Below are 25,530 nucleotides of genomic sequence, written 5' to 3'. Positions count from 1 at the left end.
AAAAAAAAAACAGCTCCTCAGATTGGTGAATTTTAATTATTTGCATCTTCATAATTTTTTTTAAAGATTTTTTATTTATTTATTTGACAGAGAGAAATCACAAGCAGGCAGAGAGGCAGGCAGAGAGAGAGGAGGAAGCAGGCTCCCCGCTGAGCAGAAAGCCCGATGCGGGGCTTGAACCCAGGACCTGGGATCATGACCTGAGCCAAAGGCAGCGGCTTAACCCACTGAGCCACCCAGGTGCTCCTGCATCTTCATAATTAAAATAGAATGTCAGGATGCCTGGGTGGCTCAGTGGGTTAAGCCACTGCCTGTGCCTCAGGTCATGATCCCAGGGTCCTAGGATCCAGTCCCACATCGGGCTCCTTGATTGGCAGGGAGCCTGCTTCTCTCTCTGCCTCTGCCTGTTTGTGCACGCCCTCTCTCTCTCTGACAAATAAATAAGTAAAATCTTTAATAAATAAATAAATAAAATAAAATAAAATAGAATGTCACTGGGATTAATATCCCAAAGAGATAAAGAAATCATACAACTCAATACCAAAAAAAAAACAATCCAATCAAAACATGGGTAGAGAATCTGAATAAGCGTATTTCCAAGGAAGACATACAGATGGTCAACACACATATGAAAAGATGCTCAACATAACTATCAGGGAATTGCAAACCAAAACCACAATGAGATATCACCCCGCACCTGTCAAAATGGGTAGGCTCAAAAAGATAAGAAATACCAAGTGTTGGTGAGGACTTGAGAAAAGGGAATCCTCCTGCAACTTCTGGTGCAAATGTAAACTGGTGCAGTGACTGTGGAAAAGAGAATGCGGGTTCTCCAAAACATCAAAAACAGAACTACCATAAGATCCAGAAATTCCACTTCTAGGTATTAATCTGAAGAAAATGAAACAACTAATTCAAAAAGATATATGCATCCCTATGTTTATTTCAATATTATTTACAATAGCCAAGATATGGAAGCCACCTAAGTGTCTATCAATAGATGAATTGATAAAGAAGACATGGTATATATACATATACACATACACACACACAATGGTATATCATTCAGCCATAAAAAAGAATAAAAACTGGTCATTTGTGACAACACGGATGGACCTAGAGAGTATTATGGTAAGTGAAATAAGTCAAAGAAAGACAAACACAGTACAATTTCACTTATATATGGAATCTAAAACACAAAACAAATGAACAGACAAAACAGAAACAGATTCATAAATACAGAGATCAAAATGGTGGTTGCCAGAGGGGAGGGAGGTTGGGGTGAAGGGGATAAAGAGGTACAAATTTCCAGTTATAAAATAAGTAAGTCACAGGGATGTGAAGTATAACATAGAGAATACAGTCAATAATATTGTAATAACTTTGTATGGTGACAGATGGTAACTAGCTTCATTGCATTGATTTCATAATCTACGTAAATGTTTAATCACTATGTTGTATGCCTGAAACTCCTATCATATTATATGTCAACTATACTTCAATTTTTTAAAAAAATCTTAAAAAAAAAAAAGTAGAATGCCACAAAACTTAAAAACTTGACAGTAAGGATGTCACATCCTTAAAGCACTTCCCTTTCAGAACGTCTAGATCATGATGCTCACTTCAGCTAAGTTTCTCAGAAGACAGAGGTGGAATCATCATACCCACAGTACCTATTTTTAAAATGTTTCTTGAATTAAGCATGCCTATAAAATTTCCACATAATTACGGCTGGGCTGGTATTAACCAAAGACGACTCTATTAATAGCAGCAGAATCATGATCAGAAAAGGTATGTAGTTCAATGGCAAAAAACAAGTACAACTTTAATCAGAAAAAGTATCAAAGAAAAAAGTAAAGAACCATAACAATGAACAGAAGGCACCAGAAATGTGACTAAGATGGAATGTCTGAGTTCAAAGGCCAAAGGAGGTGAAGATTTACAAGAGTTTGTGGATCCCTTAATGTTCCTTAGGGGAACAAAATGAAGTGATGGTATCTTCAAAACTAATGGTTCTATTGCTACTGACCTATTGTCCACATCCCTCAACTGCTTCTCACCTAAGGAAATACAAATACTTTCCTTTGTAATTATGAACCAAAGAAACCTCTTGACATTGTGTATATTTCAAGACATCATTATATATCATAAATTGTTAATATTAAGTATTTGTTAAAATTAAAGAATTATAGCAACAAGCTTTTGATGGCCACTTCATTCTGTCATATATGCCACTGATATTACTATACTATTATGTATCTATTTCTTGTCCCCAGATCTCAAGGCATTGTGAAACATGCCAAATATCCTAAGAAAGGTATAAAGCTCACGGAGTACAGCCTGAAGAAATCACTGTTCCACATAAACTACAAGCCAGTGGAGGATGGATAATTTCAAATCATCCAAAAATCTTCCTCAATCAAAGAGAACATCAGTAGGGTTCAGTCCACAGACTAAATCCACATAGTAATTTGAACAAGGAAAGCTCAATATAAAGACTATTAAACAACTGTTAACTTATTAATTCTAAAGAATACCCCCAGGGTAAAAGAAAGTACCAAAGGAAGGAACAATCTAGACGGGGGAACCCCTCCCCAAAAGTTGGGATTGGGATCTTTATGGAGAACTGTTTGTAGCCACTGAATGGGGAGAAGTTAGCGGGGTTCCCTAGGCCAGAGCTGGTCCACAGTTGCCAGGAGAGCAAGAAAGACCCCTCGAGAGTTCACATAGGACAAGACTTGCAAGCGAGCAACAAGAGAGAATCCCAGTGCTGGGAGCCCACTCACAAGCAAGGTAACACAGGACTGGGGTACACAACTTTCTGGGGTAAAGGCAGGCCAAGGCTGGCAGAGAGGTATGCAGAAGCAAAGAGGGCATCAGGAGCCTGCTCACCTGTAGAGCAACGAGGTCTGGTATCTACAGTGTCCCCAGAGCACAGGAAACAACCTTCAGGGAGTCAGAGAGCGAGAAGCCCACACTCTCCACGAGGTCTGGGGTGCCTTGGTGCACACAGTCAAGAGGCTACCAAACTAGCAGGGGATGTAAACCTGTCAGTGGACTACATTTATGTGTGTAGCTGAGGCAGAGGCCTCTGGCAAAAGTGTAGTAGAACCAAAAAGAAAAACAAAATCCATAGCACACTGGAAGGTGGGAGAGAAGCCCCTTACCCTCCTCCAGTGCCTATCCATCAGCCTCTACTCTGAATAGCATACTCACTGTAAAGGAAAAATATTTAAAGAGTCCAACCCATTAATGCGTAACAGAAAATGAAAGAAGAAACGTGAAACTAAGAGGCACTAAATGGATAACTGGTATCATTTCTTAGAATTATCAATGTAAAAGCCCCAAGAATTCCAGGCCTATCCTAAAAGGCAGGAATTTCCCCAGAGTCAATGAGAAATATAGCTAGTATCAGAACATACTCTATAAAGCCATTTTACAAAAATCAACATGGCACAGAAATAGGTATTACTATAAGAATAAATAAATACCATAAAAGAAAAACTTTAAATTAGTGGCAATGCATAAAAAGTTAATGCATAATGAAGATGGTATCAATTTCACTGGGAAAAACATTTATTATTTAATAAATACCTCAGAACAGATGTCTATCCATCTGAAAGACACAAAATGAAGTATCATCTAACATCTCATTCAAATATAAATTCCACGTGGATATTTTTTTCCCACATGGATATTAAAAAGAATTGTTTAAGCTCCAAAAATCATTTTACAAGCAAATGGAGGAACTGGGGAATATTTCTAATCAAGACCAGAAACCCAAAATCTTAGAGGGTGGAGGGGGCAGGAAGAGAACTGAACATACAAAAATTTGTTTGCCAAAAGCTATTACAAACAATTCTAAAATACGTCTCTGTAGTGTGTAGTGTATATAAAAGGATACATCACATACTGATGTATGTATGCAGATGTGTATGCGGATAGAAGAACGTATAATGTACGCAATGTACAGAAATGCATCGTGTTTCCTAACACTAGCTGCTGAAAGAATGTCAGAAATAACTTGTAATGAGCCTACCTGCAGCCCAGATAGTGGTCCCTGTGGCAGCCAGGGTCCAGCCAGAAAACGGAAGCCACGCATGAAGAACTGTTAACTGTTTGCATAGGACTAACTGCTCAGAGGCGAGAACAGAGACCTCTAAAAAATACCCTATGGCCGAGGGAGAGAAACAGAGGCAATAGTTGGAAGAGGCACCTCCCTCCCAGACTGCAGTTTACATCTCACTGGAGATACTGTGGCTCCAGCAAACGGAAAACGAGAAGCGAGCGCGGTTACCCCAGCGAAAGCTGTTCTATAGTAGGAGGGGCCGAAGCTGACGGACGAGAACCTGCAGGCCGGGGCTGACAAGCAGGAAGCTCTCTGCCGCGGTGCCAGCACGCCAAGAGTGGGAGGCAGGGAGCTGCAGACAGGAACTGGCAACACAGTCTGCTAAAGGGCCACGAACCCCCAAACACCACTGGAGGTACAGAGCAACAGCAGCAGGGTACTAGGAAGCTCCGTGCCTCAGTCTGCTGTTAAATTTTGTGAAGCCATGTGAAGCCAGCAGTCATAACATAGCCAGAGCCGCCACCCCAAAATATCTGTATCTGGCCTGGCTGGGTGCCTCAAATCATAAGCACTTTATGTTATAAGAAAGGTATCAGAAAAAATGCACAAGGGGCGCCTGGGTGGCTCAGTGGGTTAAGCCTCTGCCTTCGGCTCAGGTCATGATCTCAGGGTCCTGGCATCGAGCCCCGCCATGAGGCTCTCTGCTCAGCAGGGATCCTGCTTCCCCCTCTCTCTCTGCCTACTTGTGATCTCTCTCTCCATCAAATAAATAAACAAAATCTTTTTTTAAAAAAATACACCAAGTATAAGCTTTTAAAAATCTCCAAATTTCAGAACTACAAGAATAACTCAATATTATCTCTTTCTGTGCTCCTACATGGTTTTGGGGGTTTTTTAATTTGCTTGACTGGCTGGCATTGAAGTTGGTGTGCAGTTGTTTCACAGGAGGGAAGAGTAAATGCATGCAGCGCTAACGAGCCTACACCAGGAACATGAAGAAACAACTTCTAGGGCTTGCTGCCTGACCTGAGCCATCTTAATAAGGGTTTCTGACATCATCATACAGTATTTCAGGGTTCACTATATACACACAATTAGCCAATCATCACTGTTTAAAATCACAATTTCAAAATAATCACTTACCAAACACTATTCCTTTGGCAAATGGAGGAAACAATTCTGAATGTCGGAATAAGTTTTTGTGAATTTGCCATAGTTCTTTGTGTAGTTTCTTAAAGTCACTGTATCTCTTCCATACGATTATCTAAAGAAAAAGAAAAATCAAATGTGTCTCTCACAGGGAAACTATGTAGGCTCAGATATCTGAACAACAAAAAGTCTTTTCAGGAAAGTGCCCAAAATTGTCATGCAAAGGCAAACAAATATATGTTCTAACCAATCTGGTTAACTGGCTGAGATTAAATAATAGTATTTGATTTATAGAGCAGCAACTCTTTCTCTAGCTTTTCTGCTTTGATTTTTAAATTTCATTTTACACAAGTAGCGTTTCCTTGGAAAAATATTCAACCTGGTACAAAGAGGGTCTATACCACCTAAAATGTCACTTAACCTCTTCAAAAATCAATTACTATTGGCCAGGAAATGAGCTAGATGTCAAAATACATATACTCTCTCAAAAATAGCATGTTTATAAACACAAAATAGACAACTTTTTTTTTTTTTTTTTGAGAGAAAAAGAAAGAGTGCACGCACAAGCCCAGGGGTGGGGGGCACACAGAGGGAGAGAGAGAGAAAGAAAGAGAATCTCAAGCAAGCTCCACGCTCAGCACAGAGCCCAAAGCAGAGCTTAATCTCACAACCCTGAGACCATGACCCAACCTGAAATCAAAAGAGTCTGAGGCTTAACTGACTAAGCCATCAAGACACCCCTAATATAGACAATTTTTGGAAAAGATTTATTTATTTAATGAGAAAGAGAGATCACACATGTGGGTCGGGAGTTGCGGGAAGAGGAAGAGAGAGAATGTCAGGCAAACCATGCTGAGCACAGAGCCCAACACAGGATCTGATCTCACAATCCTGAGATCACGACCTGGGCCAAAATCAGGAGTGGGATGCTTAATCTGCTGAGCTACCCAGGTGCCCCTAAACAATTTTTAAACATAAAGTACCTACACAGCCTAAAAGGATAAACTAAATAACAATGAAGAAGACATGGCTGTGTAGCAAGTAATTAATCTTAACTTTTACATTTCATAAATCTTATTTCACAAACCTCAGTTTAAAGTAGTAATAAGGATTTCCGAAGGCAAGATGAATCCTGAACAGAATACCATTAAAACTAGTATATTTCAAAACAGAAAATCAGTCATCTAGATTACATATCACATAAAAGTTTACCTCCATTAATCTGAATTACTGTTTAACCTTATTCAGATTAAATTAGGAAAAGAAAACAGATTTGACATATGACTTTGATATTGATTTTCACTGATTCAGTCTCCACTAAATAGGATATAACTGAGTTTTAAATTCCATTACCTAGTATATTAGGGTCTTTGCTTCTTAAAAAAAACAAAAACAAAAAACCTAATTATCTCACACTTCTAACAAACACAACAGAACATAATGCTAATAATAAGCAAATCTTAGGCCAAGCAGGTAATCAAGTGAGATTTAAGAGACTCGTGTCAAAAAATTTATTCTCTGGATATAGGAAATTCTTCACTAAACTTTATCATATACTACCAAAAATTCTACCATGACGAGCTTCTTGTTTTTACTATAGTTGTAATCCTAGAAAACAAGTCAGATGTTTATGAATTATGTTTATGTTTATGAGTTAATTTAAACTGCCTCCTTCCAAGGCTTCCTTTTATTCATTCACTCAACAACAAAAATAGTCACCAAAACAAGTATTTTCATGTCCCTACTCTCTGCCAGGCTCTGTGTTAGCACAGAGGATGAAGAAACGAGAAACACAGACCCAGTCTAAGTGGGCAGGACAAGCCAGCACAGTAACTGTGTCACAAGACGGTGTGACAAATGTGGACAAGGGAAGCCCAAGAGTGTTAAGAAAGGAGCACCTACGGAAGGTGTTATCTTAAGTAAGTCTACTGAAGGCAAGTAGTGATCAGATCAACAAAAATAAAGAGAGAGAAGGGACTGGGGATGAAGTTTTTAAAAGGAGAGTGAGATGCCAAATATAATCACTAGAATTTGGGCTTTTGCAACTGGATAAATAGTGGTGCCATTCTCTAAGGCGGAGAAAAGGAGACCGGGAACTTTTAAGGTAAGAACAAAGTTCAATTTTAGACATATTTGGCACAGGTTTGGGGTTCAAGAGAGCGAACTAAGAAGATGTATTCATTTGGTAACTACCAGCAGAAAGGTGGCAATCACTCAGGAAGGCTTTTCTCAGCATTTATAACAAGATGAGGAGTCTAAGGACAAAATAATGGGGAACCCTAACATTAAGAAATCAGCCAGAAGTAAGGAAGAGGAAACCAAGTGCAAAGTAGGTGTTTAAAAAGCTTGGTTGTGCCATGAGACAGACCACTTGGATGGAAGAAAAGATTTTATTTTAAAATGTAAGTGAAAAAAATAAAATAAAATAAAATTTAAGTGAATGAGGCAAAAGGTAATAGTAAAGAACCAACAGTTCCAGTAAAAGAACAAGAGGAACCAACCAATAACTAAGACAGCCAAACCAATACCTAAAAAGTAAATGGTCTCAGGACAGTGAGATTACAAGTGATTTTAATTTTCATATTTTTTGCTTCTCTGTAATTTCTAATTTTGATGCATGAAAATAATTCTGTCACAGGGGAAAAAAACAGTGCTATTTTTATATTTTTAAAATAGATCAAATTGTGGTGGTACCATGCTGCCAAAGGCTTAAGGAAGAAATGGGCGATGAGCTTGCAAAAGTAACCTTACATAAATGCCATCCTTAAAGCCATTATAAACTAGAAACAAGAGCTATGCAAAAGACTAGTCCGTAGAAACAAATCTGCAGATAAAATTTCTATTCTAGTTAGGGTCATTTTTAAGTAAAGGCAGAGTTAAGGGGCAAAACTTAATAACTTAATCACATTAATAACAACATGGTCTATAAACTAGCATACAGTCTTTCAGAGTAAGAATTAGAGCCTCCAAGGTGAGACTCCTTTTCATCATGCCTAATTTATTCACTCACATCCTCCTTCTCAACACTGGAACTATAGAACCAAAATAACCAAGAGCAAATATAAACCCTCAAGAAATGCAGAAAACCAACACATCACAAAATGTCACCATCTACTGCCTCCTTTTCTTCATACCCCTTTTAACCATGGACATTTCTAGAAATCTTCAAAATGGAAAAGTGAGCAAAAGCACATTTCCATTACATTAGCAGTATTGATGTTTATAAATGGACTACACAAAGTCCCAAAAAATGCATGCAAAAATTATTTTCTCTAGTAATTCCTTCCTACTAGGAAAAAAAACGGTGTAACAACTACTGTTCTATGAACCAACTCCTACAAAAATTTCTTAAACTCATTTAAGTTACTTTGCATAAAATTCCTCAATTAAATATTAATTCAGTGACTGTCATATATATACTATGAATTTAGTAAAAGCTTAACTTTCATTAAATACATTCCCTTAAATAATTTTTACACAAAATAAATGTTTACCTTTCAGATAATTTCACTTAATGATAGCAAAAACCTGTAGATCCTATAAACTAAACCACTCAGTTTGTCCTCTCACACAGTATTTTAAAGTTGCTGGATCATCTTTTCTTGCAACCAGCATCACTACCATATTTGCTTTCAGATTTTCTTTCTCCCCTTTCCAAGAGCCTTTTCTTTCCCTTGACACATTTTAAATGTTCTCAAATGGTTTTTATCAAACTATTTCATTTATGAAATGACTTAACAGATTTCTGACGTGATACATAGAAAGTTCTATTTCAGTTCTTCTTCTCCCAAATTTCACCAGTGAAATCTACTACCTATAGAGAAACAGAGGTATAGGTTACGTTTTGAAAAAGGTACGAGAGGAAGGGCACAATATTTCTAGTTCTTTCTTTAACCTTCTGCAGGTGTTCATGCTTTAGAGAAACTACTGAACCAGAGGCCACATTAACGGTTGCTGTCCCCCTCAAAGTTTCCCATGCTGTTCTTTTTTTTTTTTTTTTAAGATTTTATTTATTTACTTGACAGAGAGAGAGACAGCACAAGCAGGGGGAGCAGCAGAGGAAGAGGGAGAAGCAGGCTCTCCACTGAGCAGGGAGCCCTATATGGGGCATGATCCCAGGACCCTGAGATCATGACCTGAGCCGAAGTCAGATGCTTAACCGAATGAGCCAACCAGGTGCCCCACCCCATGCTGCTCTTAATAAATAAAAATTTAGAGGGAATTTTTGAAGGGTAAAATTTTGTAAAAGAAATCTATCCTGGATAATTTTAAATTATTTCCTCCATGTGAATAGTTCAGCACTCTTAGAAAGAAAACACGCTACCTGGCAGGATGTGCCAAGGTGTGTGAACACATCTCTAAAAGAAAACCAACAATACATCTCCAGTTTTATAAGGATAGCATATTATTAGCCCTATATTTAGTTGGATTAACAGGACATCTTCTAATCCTCAATAGTTCTTGGGAAGCCTGACTAAATTCTAAAGCAGTACCTACATGAGTCCCTTAATAGGAGAGAAAGTGAAAGGAAAGGAAATGGAAACAAACTCTAGGTAGCAAATTTCTATCCTAAATGAGAATTCCAACATTTGAAATACATGAGAAGCCAGAGTGTTACAATTTCAAGGTTATTTTATATTTCAAGAAGCTGGCAAGACAGAAGACATTTTTAAAAATTTTTATACCATTTCTAACAAAGAACCATGCAATCATCTAACTAAAGGACACTTACAAGAGTTTTCTGATGAATGGCTCACCAACAGTTGTTATTATAAAAGAGTTTTCCCCAAAAAAGGATTAAGGAAATGGCAGAGAGTATGTTCATGGATAAGTTGGTTCAGGATTCTCCCTGGAAAATGGGAACATCAAGCTACAGACTACAGCATAGCAATCAGACAATGTATTCAAAGGAAACACAACCCATCTTTCATTTTAAGAGTTGTAAAATTTCAAAAGCAGAACAGCCTGTACTGACTATTAATTCAACATAATTAGAAGAACTCTAAAGAAAGTCCACACTAGCCAACTGACACTTAAGTAGAGAGAGTACTTAATACAATGGTGCAAATTACTTTCATTTCCATTTTGGAAGGATACAGATATAGAAATACATATATCTTTTTCTTCCCAAATAACTGTATTACAATATCATCTTCCCGGTTATTGAGAGGGGAAAGTGAGATATCTTAAAACCCCTAAGAAAAATAATATGAAATCTTTTAAAATTGTGTTTTATTGAGCTCAAAACAAATATTGGATCAAGTATAGCAAGAAATGCTAATGTATAAAAGTTCAAATATTGTCTAAACCTGATGCCATACACTCAAACCAACCAGTACCAAACAATCCATTTAAATGTACAAATCAAGTCAGGTTTTTAAGTAAGGAGTAGTGGGGCTTGTTAGAAAATATATACTCCATCTAAAGACATTAAAATTCAAATGGGGGGAAAAAAACTGTTGCAGAATTAAGACTGCCAATTTACAATGTCTTTTTTAAACACTTTAGTAAGAAAAAAAAATCCCCAACATATGTCCTTCTAACACAGTGTAAATGAACAGGGACCAGAATGAAAGTAAATCAAAAACCATTAAAACAAGCAAGCTATCATTGTAGCTATCCTTACTGGATAAGGATTCCTAAAGGTATATAACAAACACAAAGTAATGACAAATAAAGAATTCCATAGTTTCAAGCAAAAACACACAAGCTGGTATCATTTTAGAGAGAAAGAGTTGTAGCAAAACAACTACAAATTTAAAAAAGAAACACTATAACCAATATCTATACCCAAAGCAGTTTTCCAAGGTGTCAACATGTCAACTCAATATAAAAGTGAAGGTATACAGGGCCCCATAATTTATTATAATCTTTAAAATTAATATTAGTTACCAAATGCCCTTTCCTTTTTATTAAAGTTACCATGATTTTGAAATAGATAAGAGCTGTTAATACTAAAATCCTACGAATGTTAGTTATCAGAAACACTATCACATTATTAAATAGCACTATAATTCCTTAAATCCTTCCTTGTATAACTTAACACCTATTAAGCTTAACCGGTACTTGATAGATCTGAAAAAGCAACTTCAGCTGCTGTTTTGTGAGCTAAAGATAATCTCCAGGCAAACACATAAATATGAAGACAGACATACCAACAATTCTGTTTCCTCAACAAAGCATTTAATTAAATTTTTGTCAAATATATAAAATAAAATTTTCATATGTATAAGTGTGTTACCTCCTGGACATCCTCTGGATTTCTTCGTGAAACAACCTAAAACAAAACATACACAGAAATATCTTATCATTACCAAAATTTAAGATTCCACATTTGTATAATTAATTTCAACAGTATCTGACTGAGAAATGAATTTGTTTAAAGGAAAATAAATACTGTATTATATCACTTACAAAGAGTTCAGCTATATAATAACTTCACCAACTGAAACACATGCTAAAAAATTAAGGAAAAGGCAGCTAAAAAAAGAGCCCACGAACTAAAGTTCGTGCATTCCATTCCTAAGAGAACGCTCTGGCTTCCCTCTTACCTGTCACAATTCTAACAAGCTTGTCTACCCCCTTCCCAGGCTACATATAAGGTAGAAGAAAAAAAGCAGCCATACCCGAAGTATGCAAGGGATGATTCCATATTATTTCTTACAACTGTACATAAATCTGCAATTCACTCAATAAAAATTCCAATTTAGAAAAGGCAGCCACAATGCTCAGACACACCAACAACCAACCGAGCCACCCAGGCGCCCCAGAAATAACCGATTTGATTATGATTTGTCATTTACAGGCTCAATGGCTCCCGGAGTTCTATGTGCCGCCGCTACAATGGTGAGTAGGACAAAGCCCCTCCAATCGCACCTTCATGGACCTCACAGTCTAGTGATTCGTGTAAGGGGGTAGCGGTTGAGGTGAGGAAGAAATGCAAAGTGGAGAAGGAGGGCTTTATTTCCCAAACTTATTTTAGTATCTCCAAGAACATCGATGTGCTAAGTAATGCGTCAGGAAGCACTTCATACTAGACCTTTCCCTGACACTGGATGCTCACTGTCCAGACCACACTGTCATCCCGGAACCCATCAAGAAAGGGGCGCCCAGGGCACCTGGGTGGCTCAGTTGGTTGAGTACTGCCTTCAGCTCAGGTCATGATCCCGGAGTCCCAGGATCGAGTCCTGCATCGGGCTCCCAGCTCCATGGGGAGTCTGCTTCTACCGCTGACCTTCTCCCCTCTCATGCTCTCTCTCACTGTCTCTCTCAAATAAATAAATAAAATCTTAAAAAAAAAAAAAAAAAGAAAAGAAAAGAAAAAAAAAGAAAGGGGCACCTGGGTGGCTCAGTTGTTAAGCGGCTGCCTTCGGCCCAGGTCCTGATCCCAGGGTCCTAGGACTGAACCCTGCATCGGGATCCCTGCTCTGTGGGAAGCCTGCTTCTCCCTCGCCCACTCCTCTGCTTGTGTTCCCTCTCTCGTTGTGTCCCTCTCTGTCAAATAAATAAATAAAATCTTGAAAAAAAAAAAAAAAAACCAGCTGAGTGATTTAAGACTTTTAATGTTTTCATGATAATAAATTATTCACAGTATAGAAAATACAGAAAACCAAAGTTTAAGTATTCTTAAACTACCTAAGCAAAGGTCTTTAAGTTTCCAAGAACTTCTCTTCACCCTCAAATACTTCTCATGTAAAGGGACAGAGGATTTTACTCAGGTGGAGTTCAGAAAATTAAATCAAAACCTACTTGCCAAGTATTAACTATCCCTTTCCCCAAGAGCATAAGCAAATCTTAGTGAAAACCATGCCTGGAAAGTATAGGACTACACTTTCCTGACTCTCCTCTTTCCTACTTGGTTCTTTTGCTTCTCTTCTGCAGGTTCCTCTTCCTTCTTCTATCCCCCAACAATCTGTGAGCATTCCAAGAATCAGTCCTAGACTCTGTTTCTTAGTCTCCTTTTCAGGATTAAGAAAGAAAGTCTATACTGGTGCTAATACTGTTCAAGGTACTGTGCTAGGCATGGAAGAGAAAAAAAGCCTGACTTTGTACATTTATATTTACAAAGCATTTTATTAATGATTCATTTTATCCCCTCAACAACCTATGAGCTAGGCAAGAGTGGTTATTATAAGTCTCCCTTTTACCAATGAGGAAACAAGAGCCAGAGACTTGCATAAGGTCACATAACTCTTCCCCTTTAGATTTGTAATTAGAACTTGGATTTCTTTTTTTTTTTTTTAAGATTTTTATTTATTTATTTGACAGAGAGAGAGAGATCACAAGTAGGCAGAGAGGCAGGCAGAGAGAAAGGGGGAAGCAGGCTCCCCGCTGTGCAGAGAGTCCGATGTGGGGCTCGATCCCAGGACCCTGAGATCATGACCTGAGCCGAAGGTAGAGGGTTTAACCCACTGAGCCCCCCAGGCACCCCTAGAACTTGGATTTCTGACTCCTGGCCCAGTACTCTTTCCAATATACTGTACTGTATCCCTCAAATTATCTGTAATATTTTCAGAAATAATTAAGTTCACTTACTTGCACAAACCCTGCCACCCTCAGGTTTTATTTATTCTTTGACTTACTCATTCAAGAAACAGGTGTGCCTACTCCAATTCTAGATACTAAACTGTAACAGAGAATACACTGGATCGGATTTCTACATCACTATATTATAAAAATATAATCACTTAGCAAATACATTAGCAAGTTCAATCACTGGGCACCCCTCTATAAGAGATTCAGTATTCCCAATTATATAATCTTATTTAATGGGTTAAGAATGTGTCCCCTGAGATGGAAATCAAAAACACAAAAGGGTTAGTTAGGATAACACACATTGAGCCCAAATGTCCAACTCTTTCTAACTATGTAATTCTCTTCAGCAGGAATATAGATTGGTGAAAAATAAGAATATCAATCAGAAATCTGAAGAAAGAATAGGATCATAATGAAAATGAACAAATTGAGCCCACAGACCCAGATTTTGATAACTCATAAAGCTTTATTAGCAATTATTTCAACAAGTAACATCAACTCTAAAAAAAAAAAAAAAAAACTAAACTAAATTCCCTCTGATATAGGTTGCTAACTAGCATTTAGTAACATTTTTTTGGGGTGAATTTCAGTATTTTGTCATAAAATTCATCCAATAAATGCCAGGGGAAAAATGGAACTTAAAGCAGTGCTTTCTTTTGTTTAAATTTCATAAATTTCCACTTATAAGCATTACCTATCACCTACACATGTAAAGTACAGCCTCTTGTTATGAAGAATTGGATCACCAGGTCATCTTCAAAATTATTACCCTAAAGCAGTGCTTCACAAACCATGCAGTACGGAATATCAATATTCTTTAAAATCAGTGCTCTCAAAGGAAGGGCTTAATGATCAATTCAGTAGAGATATTTTTTAGAGCAGAATTTCTCAAAGTCTTTAATACATTATCATGCATAGCATATCTTCAAAAGGAAAATATGTAATATCTATCCAGTCAACTTTTTATTTTTATCATATGTTATCTACTATTACTTTATTTATCTAGTGCAACACCCACTAAATTTGGAATACAGCTGGGTAATGCTGCTGCAATGTTTATAGTCCATCTGCCCCTGTTAATGCCAACAGCAAATTCTGAAATTTACTTAAAACAAATAAGGGCTTACAGTGAAGGTCACTATCTCTTACTGTGCAAAGAAATTAAGTCCTCTACTTCATTTAATTACCACAACAATCCTGCCTGGTAGGATGAGATAACCAAGCCCAAGAGCATATAGTCACATACGAATAGTACTCATATCATTCAGTTACAGGCGAGACTAGATCTCAGAACTCCATGATTTAAAACAAAGTACTACCGGGCGCCTGAATGGCTCAGTTGGTTAAGCAACTGCCTTCGGCTGGGGTCATGATCCTGGAGTCCCAGGATCGAGCCCTGCATCAGGCTCCCAGCTCCATGGGGAGTCTGCTTCTCCCTCTGACATTTTCCTCTCTCTCTCTCTCCCTCTCTCTCAAATAAATAAATAAAATGTTTAAAAAATAAATAAAACAAAATACCCCTTCCAGGACACAACTAAATCAGCCCTTCTAAAGATTAAAATTCCAAGTATGCAAGTAATATTCCTGTTGCCTGTTAGGTAAACCCATTTTGTCTTTTTTTTTTTTATAATTTTTTTAAGATTTTATTTATTTATTTGTCAGACAAAGATCACAAGTAAGAAGAGAGGCAGGCAGAGAGAGAGAGGTGAAGAAGCAGGCTCCCTGCTGAGCAGAGAGCCCTATGTGGGACTTGATCCCAGGACCCTGGGATCATGACCTGAGCCTAAGGCAGCGGCTTAACCCACTGAGCCACCCAGGTGCCCACCCATTTTGTCTTTTACAGAGAAATTTAAATTGACCAAAAATAGCAGCTGAAGAAGTGCTTTGGCAGAGGAGAAGAAGCTAAGAAGAAAGAGGTCTGATTACAGGCTCTGGTACTAGCCATGAACTGCTTTTTTGCCAGTTCAGTAATAAACCAAAGAGAAAGCAACCTTAAAATGAGTCCTCTTTCCCATCTTTAAAACAAAGACCTGAAGGGTACACCTGGGTGGCTCAGTCAGTTAAGTGTCTGCCTTTGGCCCAGGTCTGGATCCCAGGGTCCTGGGACAGAGTCCCGCATCAGGCTCCTTGCTCAGCAGAGATCTGCTTCTCCCTCACCCTGCAGCTCTCCCGCTTGTGCTTGCTTTCTCTCCCTCTCTGAAAAATAAATAAATAAAATCTTAGGGAAAAAAAAAAAAAAGACCTGAAGTTAGGGCTTGGACTAGCTCAGGCCCATAATAATCAACAGATCAGGGGGCGCCTGGGTGGCTCAGTAGGATAGGCCTCTGCCTTTGGCTAAGGTCATGATCTCAGGGTTCTGGGATCGAGCCCTGTATCTGGCTCTCTGCACAGCAGGGAGCCTGCTTCCCCTTCTCTCTCTGCCTGCCTCTCTGCCTACTTGTGATCTCTGTCAAATAAATAAATAAAGATCTTTAAAAAAAAATAATAATGATAATCAACAGATCATAACAGTCATTAGGTCCTGTAGATCATTTTCAGTTTTATCTTAGTATTACCAACTTTCCTTAAAAATCAAGTCTAAGGGGCACCTGGGAGGCTCAGTGGGTTAAAGCCTCTGCCTTCGGCTCAGGTCATGATCCCAGGGTCCTGGGATCGAGCCCCGCGTCGGGCTTTCTGCTTGGCCGGGAGCCTGCTTCCTCCTCTCTCTCTGCCTGTCTCTCTGCCTACTTGTGATCTCTGTCTGACAAATAAATAAACAAAATTAAAAAAAAAAAATCAAGTCTAAAATACTCATTTATCTAATTACCATCATAATTATGATTTGAAATCACCCTCTTAACTCAGATTCACACAAAACAACTGTCTTCTTCAGAAGACTGAAAGATAACTCCTGGAAAACCAGTGAACATTTCCCATTGTGGTGATGCACACAATTCTGACTTTCACACATTTGACTTTCATAAAATCTACACTTTCATACAAACATATTTACATCTTTAAACTGCATTTCATGCAAACACACACACACGCACGCGCACACACATACACACACACACACCCTCTGACAAGAATAATAGGTACCTCAAAGTGCCCAGTTCGCGTAGGCATGTGTCCTCCTAGCAAACTCAACCTCCCTCCTACCCCATCACCTGCATCTCAGTTCCTCTCCCTCTTTTCCCTGCAGAGCTGCAGGTGTCACTGGTTGGCAAGAACATTTGGGTTGGTGAATCACCCGCCAGCCAGGTAGTCTAGACCCAAGAGACAGCACCTGCACACACCATAATTAGATATTTTACAACACTGTTTAGCTCTCTGGAACGAAAGAATTTCCACATAAGACAGATATATCAATGGGAAAAATTTTGACATTCCACTTTCTAACAAGTTTTTATAAAAGTAGTATGTTGAAAGGAATGATTGCTTTCTATATCACTAAAATCCCAAAATCTAAAGAGAGAATAAAGAAACTATAACAGCAAGCTACCTTTGGATATTCAGTAAATGTTAAGTTGTTCTTCTCACTTCAAATTTACCAACTGTAATGGCACTACTCTAAGGTAAACTGTTTTCCAATCTAATTTCAAGGAAAATCAAAATCATTACTGTTAAAAGTTTGCAGTTTAACACAAAATCTTACTATCTGAAAATGTAAGCTGTCAACACACAAAATGAAAACAGAATTGGCTTGAATTTTTAAAAACCTGCTTACTAGGGGCACCTGGGTGGCTCATTCGATTAAGCATCCAAATCTTTGATTTCAGCTCTGGTCATGTCTTCAGGATAATAACATGGAGCCCCACCTAGGGCTCCACTCTCAGTGCAGAGTCCGCTTGAGATTCTCTTTCTCCCTCGCCTGCCACCCCTACCCCTGTTCACATCCTCTCTAAATAAATAAATAAATAAATAAGATCTTAAAAAAAAAAAAAAAGCCTACTTACTAACATTTTTCGCATACAGCAGGATCCCTGCTGAGCAGAGAGCCCGATGTGGGGGCTTGATCCCAGGATCCTGTGATCATGACCCGAGCCAAAGGCAGAGGCTTTAACCCACTGAGCCACCCAGGCGCCCCGTGAATATCATACTGAAGAGAAAAAGACTGCATGCTTTCCTCCTAAGATCAGAACAAGGCAAAGATGTTCACTTTCATCACTCTTGTTCAAGACAGTGTGGTATGAAACAAAACACAGAATCCAGAAACAGATCCACACACATACCACTGATTGATTTTTGACAGAGATGCAAAAACAATTAAATAAAAAAAAGGCTAGCCTCTTAAATAAAGTGTTTTATTGCAATTAAACATCCCTGCATGTCTACCTAAACCTCACACCTTATACAAAAATAAACTCAAAATGGATCACAGAGCTAAATGTTATATGCAAAACACTAAAGCTTCTCAAATGAAACACTGGGGGGAAGTTCTGTGACCTGGGGTTAGTAAAGAATTTTTAGATATAACACTAAAAGCACACTTCATATAAGAAAAAAGAGACTTCACCAAAATTGAAACTTTTTGCTTTGTGAAAGACAGTTAAAATAATGAAAAGATATGCTACACACTAGGAGAAAACAGATACAATCACATATCTGACCAAAAAACTTACATCCAGAACAAATATAAAATCCCAAAACTCAACAGAAAACAATCCAATAAAAAATGGGAAAAGATGATCTCAAAAGGTTAAACACTGGATGATTCTATTCATACAACATTCTCAGAAAGACAGAAAAAGAGTGGTAGAGAGCGGATCAGTGGTCATCAAGGGGCTAAGAGGCGGGGAGGAGAGTGTGTAACAGGACAGCATGAGGGAGTGTTTGGGGATGATGGAATTGTTGTTTCCTGATGATGATGGTAGATATTTGAGTCTATTGTGTAAAAATCCACAGAAATATATAACAAGTCACATACTGATTTAAAAAGGAACACTTAAAAAGAAAAATGTTGCCTCTTTCCAGCCTTCTCTCAAATCCCTGCTATCCTCCAGCTCTGTGCTAGGCACCATGAATACAAAGTTAAAAAGGCAGTCTGCCCTCAAAGAAGGAAGCAAACAAGTACATTATGATAAAGGCTTTAACAGAGGAATATATAATACACATGGAGTTCCACACCTAAGAAAGGCTTCCTGGGAAACACAGGGCAGGAGCTGACACTTCAGATGAGTACTGATACCAACGCAGAGACAAGCATTCCAGGGACGCCTGGATGGCTCAGTTGGTTAAGCATCTGCCTTCAGCTCAGGTCATGATCCCAGGGCTCTGGGATCAAGTCCTGCATCAGGCTCCCTGATCAGCAGGGAGTCTGCTTCTCCTCTCCCTCTGCCATTCCCCTTGCTTGTAGTCACTCTCTCTCTCTCAAATAAGTGAATGAAAATGTTTTATAAAAAAAAGTGGACTTACGTATTCTCACAGCTTGAAAAAACACCCAAATTGCTTTAAGTATGCACAAGACTTGCACACTGAAAATTAGAAAACACTGCTTAAAGAGCTAAAATATGGAAGATCCATGTTCATGGATCAGAAGATTCAAAATTGCTAAGATATCAATGTTGCTAAGACATCTTCTTCTGTAGAAGCTGATCTGTATTCGCAACACAACGCCAATCAAAATATGGGTAGGCATGTCTTCAAAATCTGTCAAACTGATTCTAAACTTTATACAAAAATGCAAACAATCTAGAACAGTCAAAACAATTTGGAGAAAGAGAACCTAATTTCCAGATGTTAGTATAAAGCTACAGTAAACAAGGTTGTGTGTCATCAAGAAAAATGAAAGCAAATGTCTATACAAAGACTTCTATACAAATGTTCATGATAACTGTATTCATAAGAGCCAAAATCAGAAAAAATCCAAATGCTCATCAACAGAATGGATTAACTCTAGTATAACCATACAATGAAATACTGATCAACAATAAAAGAGAATAAAAACATACAACATAGATGAATCTCAAGTAATCATGCTGAGATAAGAAACCAGACCAAAAAAAAACAAAATGCATACTGTATGATTCCTTTTATATCAAATTCTAGAAAATACAACCTAATCTATAGTGACAGAAAACTGATCAGTGGTTGCCTAGGCATAGAGTAGAAGAGGGAACTGAATGCAAAGGAGCATAAGGGAACTTCTGCAGTGAGGACTATGGCAGTGGTTACACAACTATACACATTTGTCACAACTCATCAAAATGCTCACTGAAATTGACGAGCTTAGCTGTACATAAAGTATGCCTCAATATAAACAAAATGTAGTCATAAGGCAACACTGCCATTTAAAAATTAAAGCGTATCTTTTTCTTTCCAAACTCATGGAAAGAATACAGGCCAAGAATTACCATTCACTTAATGCTGTTGAGAAATCTGTATTACAGGAAGAGTTTTGTAAATGCAGCACGATGAAACAACCAGAAACATCACTAATGGCTCTTTTATGTCTGTGTCTTCTTTAAAGAATCAAAGGACATCTATAAAAGAATTTTCTAATTCTTAACAGAAATACTTACTCCAGATAAAAAAAATTCAGAAACAACACAGAATTAACTAAGAAATCTGTTAGCAAGCCTGAAACCAGCCATAAGGTAATCCAAGCCTGCTAGGTTCCAGAGAAATGCAAAGGTTTTAAAAGATGAGGGCTCTTATGCTACCTAAAATTTAACAGTGGTATTTCCCATGATTCTACTTCTACTTCTGCATAAAGAATGCTGTAAGGTCCAAGAACATAGGGACTATTCCTTATGACTAGAAGTAATCACTAGTAAGAAACATTAAGAAGACATCCCTAATCTTTACCTCATGAAGTTCTCTCAAGGGAGCACTACTTACTTGGTTAATTCTCCTGAGGAAAGATGTTTTTCTCCTCAAGTTTCAAAAAATATTTCACTTGTTTTATAATGTCAATTATAGTTATTTTTTAATAGTATATCTCCATGTGGACCCTCACCCTTAAAATTGAAAAAACAAACTCTGTAACAAAAACAAAAAAATGAGGAAGCAGCCATTTACAAGGAGAAAAAAGACAACGTAAGCAATTTCCCAGTTCAAATAACCACAGCAGTATGTAGCATGCATATTTTACAGATTTGGTTACTTCTAAGGCAACGTGCTACTTCATATTGTAATTTACATGGTCATAACTGTTGTCATAAAAATTAGTTCACAGCTTAAGAAAAGATATTTGAGACATAAATTAGGTTAACCTTTCCTTCCATGAAGTAAGACTACAATTAATAATCATATTTAGTGTTGAGGCACCTGGGTGGCTCAGTGGGTTAAAGCCTCTGCCTTCGGCTCAGGTCATGATCCCAGGGTCCTGGGATCCAGCCCCGCATCAGCCCCTCAGCAGGGAGCCTGCTTCCCCGTCTCTCTCTGCCTGCCTCTCTGCCTACTTGTGATCTCTGTCTGTCAAATAAAATATAAAAAATAATAATAAAATAAAATAAAAATCATACTCTGTTTCCTATTCAATCAAGATCCACACACATGCACACCTTCAGGCCTTTATGGGCTCTATTCTTCCCATTCACCCTTCTACCTACGATGCCCTTTTCATCCCACTTGTCTGGCTTGGCCATCTAATCCCTGATCCCATGAGCCAGAGCTATCTCTCGTTCTTCTGAAATCCCATAGCTCTTTCCTGTAGTCTCTCACAACATTTGACATTTTCCATCTTGTACCTCGCTTTTTTTTTTTAAGATTTTATTTATTTATTTGAGAGAGAGAGAGAGAGAAAGAGACAGAGAGCACGAGAGGGGAGGTCAGAGGGAGAAGCAGTCTCTCCGTGGAGCCGGGAGCCCAATGGGGGATTCGATCTCCAGACTCCAGGATCATGACCTGATTCGAAGGCAATCACCTAACCAACTGAGCCACCCAGGCATCCCTTTTACTACACTTCTTTAAGCCCAGTTAACTCTCTTCTACTGTGAACATCCTTGAATGAAAGGTACATGCTTTCTTCAGCCTTGTATTCCTCATAGTACTTAGTGCCTGGAACTAAACATTTATTGGGAATGCTGCCTAGAGTGGGGAGGAAAACATTCAACAATATTTTTTTCAACGCTGTGCGCCATACATTGCCATAGGTGATATAAAAGGAAATAAGTACCAATGATAGAGCCCTACTATAAATCTACTAAGAGACAAAAACATGTAAACAGATTAATACAGTATAATTGTGGGGACGCCTGGGTGGCTCAGTTGGTTGGACGACTGCCTTCGGCTCAGGTCATGATCCCAGAGTCCCAGGATCGAGTCCCACCTCAGACTCCCAGCTCCATGGGGAGTCTGCTTCTCTCTCTGACCTTCTCCTCGCTCATGCTCTCACTGTCTCTATCTCAAATAAATAAACAAAATCTTTAAAAAAAATACAGTATAATTGTGGTGTTATCATAAGGAATAAATACGGTGCTGTGAAGGGAACACTATGTATGTTGAAAACTGTTCTAATTCCATAAAGAATGTAGGAAACTAAGTCTAGATTTTGAAGGGCCCAATAAGTAGAAAGGTTTCAAGAGTGGTATAATAAGGGTGCCTTAATTTTAATCTGAAAAATTTTCTTAATCTGAAACTAACACGCCCACCTATGTAATAACCTTATTTGCATAGCGGGAGGAGTAACAAATTTCACTCAATTCTCAGTACAACCCTCTGAGAGAACCAGGCTTGGTCTTATCTTTAAATAAATTTGCTCCTCCCATCTTCTCACATTTGTCTGAACTGTGGGCCATTTCCATAAACCATGTACCACTTTCATGCCCCAAACTCTGTTTATCTAACTTTTAAGGTTCTTCTCAAATCCTACTTCCTGAGCTCTCCAACACACAGGAATATACCATCCTCCAAATGTACGTTGCACTATTACTACTATCTGCATCTCTTTTTTAACAACTAATGACAATGATAAAGTTAATTCTTAACTTTTTATATAACTTGGAGTTATGCAGTACTGGTCTCAAATCCCACATGTGCACCTGCCTTATGATGTAAAGTTGGGTCAAGTTATGAAACTTCCTTGAACCTCAGTTTCTTCATCATTAAAACTGGGATTCTGGGGGCGCCTGGGTGGCTCAGTGGGTTAATCCTCTGCCTTCAGCTCAGGTCATGATCTCAGGGTCCTGGGATTGAGCCCCACATCAGGCTCTCTGCTCCGCAGGGAGCCTGCTTCCCACCCCCCGCCCCCGCCTCCCTCTCTCCCTGCTTGTGATCTCTGTCAAATAAATAAGTAAAAATCTTAAAATAAATAAATAAAATAAAATAAAAGTAGGATTCCGTTGGACAATATGTACAACATGCCTAATATACACACATACTCATATATACATACATACGTTACAAACATTCAGACTTATTTTTGTTATTCTTTTCCAAGAAGGGAGATGCAAATTCTCTTTAAAACTCAAGGCAAAAGCAATAAAACATGAACAAAGTAGGTACTAAAAATTGGTTAGTTGATGTAAAGGAGCCTCGTACCTTTTAAAAAGGTCCTCCAAAACAACTCACACAATACACTCCCAGTAGAATTTCTCCTATGTCTCTTACCACTGCCAATCATGAAAATCTCGGGCAAAATGACACAGCCAGACACAGAGGGCCTAGGCTGGTGACCCTAACAGTGACATCCTTCTCAAGAGTCTGTCTGCCTCACTGCAAATCTGACACTGTATGAAAGGTCAAGGGAAGAAATATCTTTTATTACATAAATCAAATAATACATAAATTAGTTTTCCAATCTACCCTATCCCGGGGAAGCAAGCAAAACCACTTCTGCTGATTTCAGCCTCAGAAAGAAAGTACTATTGGGCCAGAGTCTGAGTCATCCATTTAAAACCATCAACGCCTGCCCCACCCTGGAAAGAAGGCACTACGCAACCTTCTACAGCAGAGTCTCGAGCATCCAATACTCTCAGTCCCTACCCAAGTCTTCCAAAAGTCCCCACCGCCGACGCAAGTCCAGGCACTGGGCGCACCCACTCCCACCCAAGGCTCTGACCCAGGGTCAGGTACCCCCAAACCAAGGTCCATACTCTAGTCCCTCATGCCCCAAATCAGGGTTCTACGCCCGTCCGACACTGGCACTCACCCGGGCTGTGACCTTATACACCGTGTAGCCCCTTGGATGTCGCTGAGGCTCGGTGACAGTGTAGAAACGGGCCAGGTCGGCACCTCGCTCCCGGGTAGAGGTCATCCTCCCGCCGCCTCTGCCGCCGCCGCTGGCCGGGGACCATCAGGGCAACCCGGCGCCACCGCGGTCCGGGCTCCCCAAACAGCGGCAAAGCGGAGAGGGGGCGGTGGCTCCACGGCGGCCGGTTGCCGCGCGGCTCTGCTTCCGGGTCGGCAGAGAAGCTTCCGGGTCAGGCCGCTTCCGGCGCCCTGCGGGAGGGAAGACTCCACTCTAAAAGCTGACCCCCGAGCCCGGCTTGCGCCTGGCAAGGGGACAAGGATCAAGTGGTCGCACCGCCTCTGTCGTCACTGCGGAAGCTGAGACTTCTCCGCTAAGTCTCTGTGCGTTAGCTTCGACACCTTCTAGATGTTATGAGCGCTGTTAGAGCCGGACACACAGGTGAGACCTTGGCGCTCCACACCCCCGCCCCGCCCCGCCCCGCCCCGCCCCGCCCCCAAACTTAGATGGAGCCCTAAAGGGATGGAGGGATTGCCCAGCCTAGCATCTTCTTTCCTTCTTCGCTCACGGCCTATCATTTTAAATACCCACAACACCATCTGAACTGCGACAGACATAACCTTTCCTTCTTTCTAAAACAAATCCGTCCACCTGCGCACTTGTCTTTCAACCTCCACAACAGCCCTCAACCCTGTATCAATTTTAAAATTCATCCCCTCGGATTCTAAAAGCTGGAAATTGCGTCTAACTGGGGGAAAAAGAAAAAAAAAAACACACGATCTCTGAAAGCTACTATGAAGAGAGAGTTTCCCGTTCAGTTGGTTTTTATCCAGTGTTTGGCAATGCCTTTACCTTTCTTGATCAGGATTTTCTCATTCCTCTTAACATTCGTTCCAAGTCTTTGCTAATCTCCTCAGTTCTCAGTTCCTCTTAGTGTTTTTCCCGCCTTTCTTGGAAGGGAAGGAGGAAGGAGCCTTTAGTACAAACACTTTAATCTCACATTTCTATTCTGTTAAGAGATGTGAACATATCCTTTCCTCACTTTTTAAGACTAATCACTCTGCCTGTGTGCTGAAACCCATCCCCTTTTGCAGACCTAAAGGCATTGTTCCATCAGTGACATCTAAACTCTGCTTTCAGTACCTTTAATCTCTTCCTCACCACTGACTCCTTCTTCCCAACCTGCATATGCCTCAATCTATCGATCACTCATTTATTAAACCTGAATTCACATACTTTGTGCCAGACATTATGCTAATTAAGCACTGGACTTACAGAGTCCCTGCCATCAAGTCCTATCTAGTAGGAAAAAACATAATTAAAACATATTGTTGTAAGTACCATGACAAATGAATTTATGGAGTGCTGTAGGCTACATTATATTCAGAATGGAGGGTTTTCTCATAGAGGGGAAACTATGGTTGAATCTTGAAAGAGAAATAGGAATTACTAGGCTGAGATAAGGGTAAAGGACATCATCACATTTGCCTTTTTTCCTCCTCCTTTCTTTCTCCTTCCCCTCATTGTCAAGATTGTCTAAGTTGTTTTTAAAATAATCTGCCTCAGAGGCACTTGGATGACTCAATTGGTTAAGCATTTAACCTCAGCTCAGGTCATGATCTCAGGGTTCTGGGATCAAGCCCTGCATCAGGTTCTGTACTCA

General features: G+C 39.3%; 1 protein-coding gene across 4 annotated transcripts in view; it reads right to left on the bottom strand.

Annotated features, from left to right (window-relative positions):
* LOC111150798 (ribosomal protein S6 kinase C1) overlaps positions 1-23,945 on the bottom strand; it is a 178,508-nt gene extending 154,563 nt beyond the window's left edge. For 2 of the 4 annotated variants that reach the window (XM_022508403.1, XM_022508405.1), the window contains exons 1-3: positions 23,829-23,945; positions 11,460-11,495; positions 5,213-5,333 (exon numbers count right to left, since the gene is read on the bottom strand). In XM_022508403.1, the coding sequence (XP_022364111.1) occupies positions 5,213-5,333; positions 11,460-11,495; positions 23,829-23,933 (262 nt within the window). In that variant the 5' untranslated portion in view covers positions 23,934-23,945. The remainder of the gene's footprint in view (positions 1-5,212; positions 5,334-11,459; positions 11,496-23,828) is intronic. The other 2 variants (XM_022508406.1, XM_022508404.1) reach the window with 2 other exon arrangements.
* Positions 23,946-25,530: the final 1,585 nt, after the last annotated feature.

Source organism: Enhydra lutris, unplaced genomic scaffold (genome assembly GCF_002288905.1).
Source record: "Enhydra lutris kenyoni isolate GAN:26980312 unplaced genomic scaffold, ASM228890v2 scaffoldscaffold24, whole genome shotgun sequence".
In the NCBI taxonomy this organism is placed as follows: Eukaryota; Metazoa; Chordata; class Mammalia; order Carnivora; family Mustelidae; genus Enhydra; species Enhydra lutris.
The sequence above is the reverse complement of the archived record's forward strand: the minus strand, read 5'-3'. Positions and strand labels throughout refer to the sequence as shown.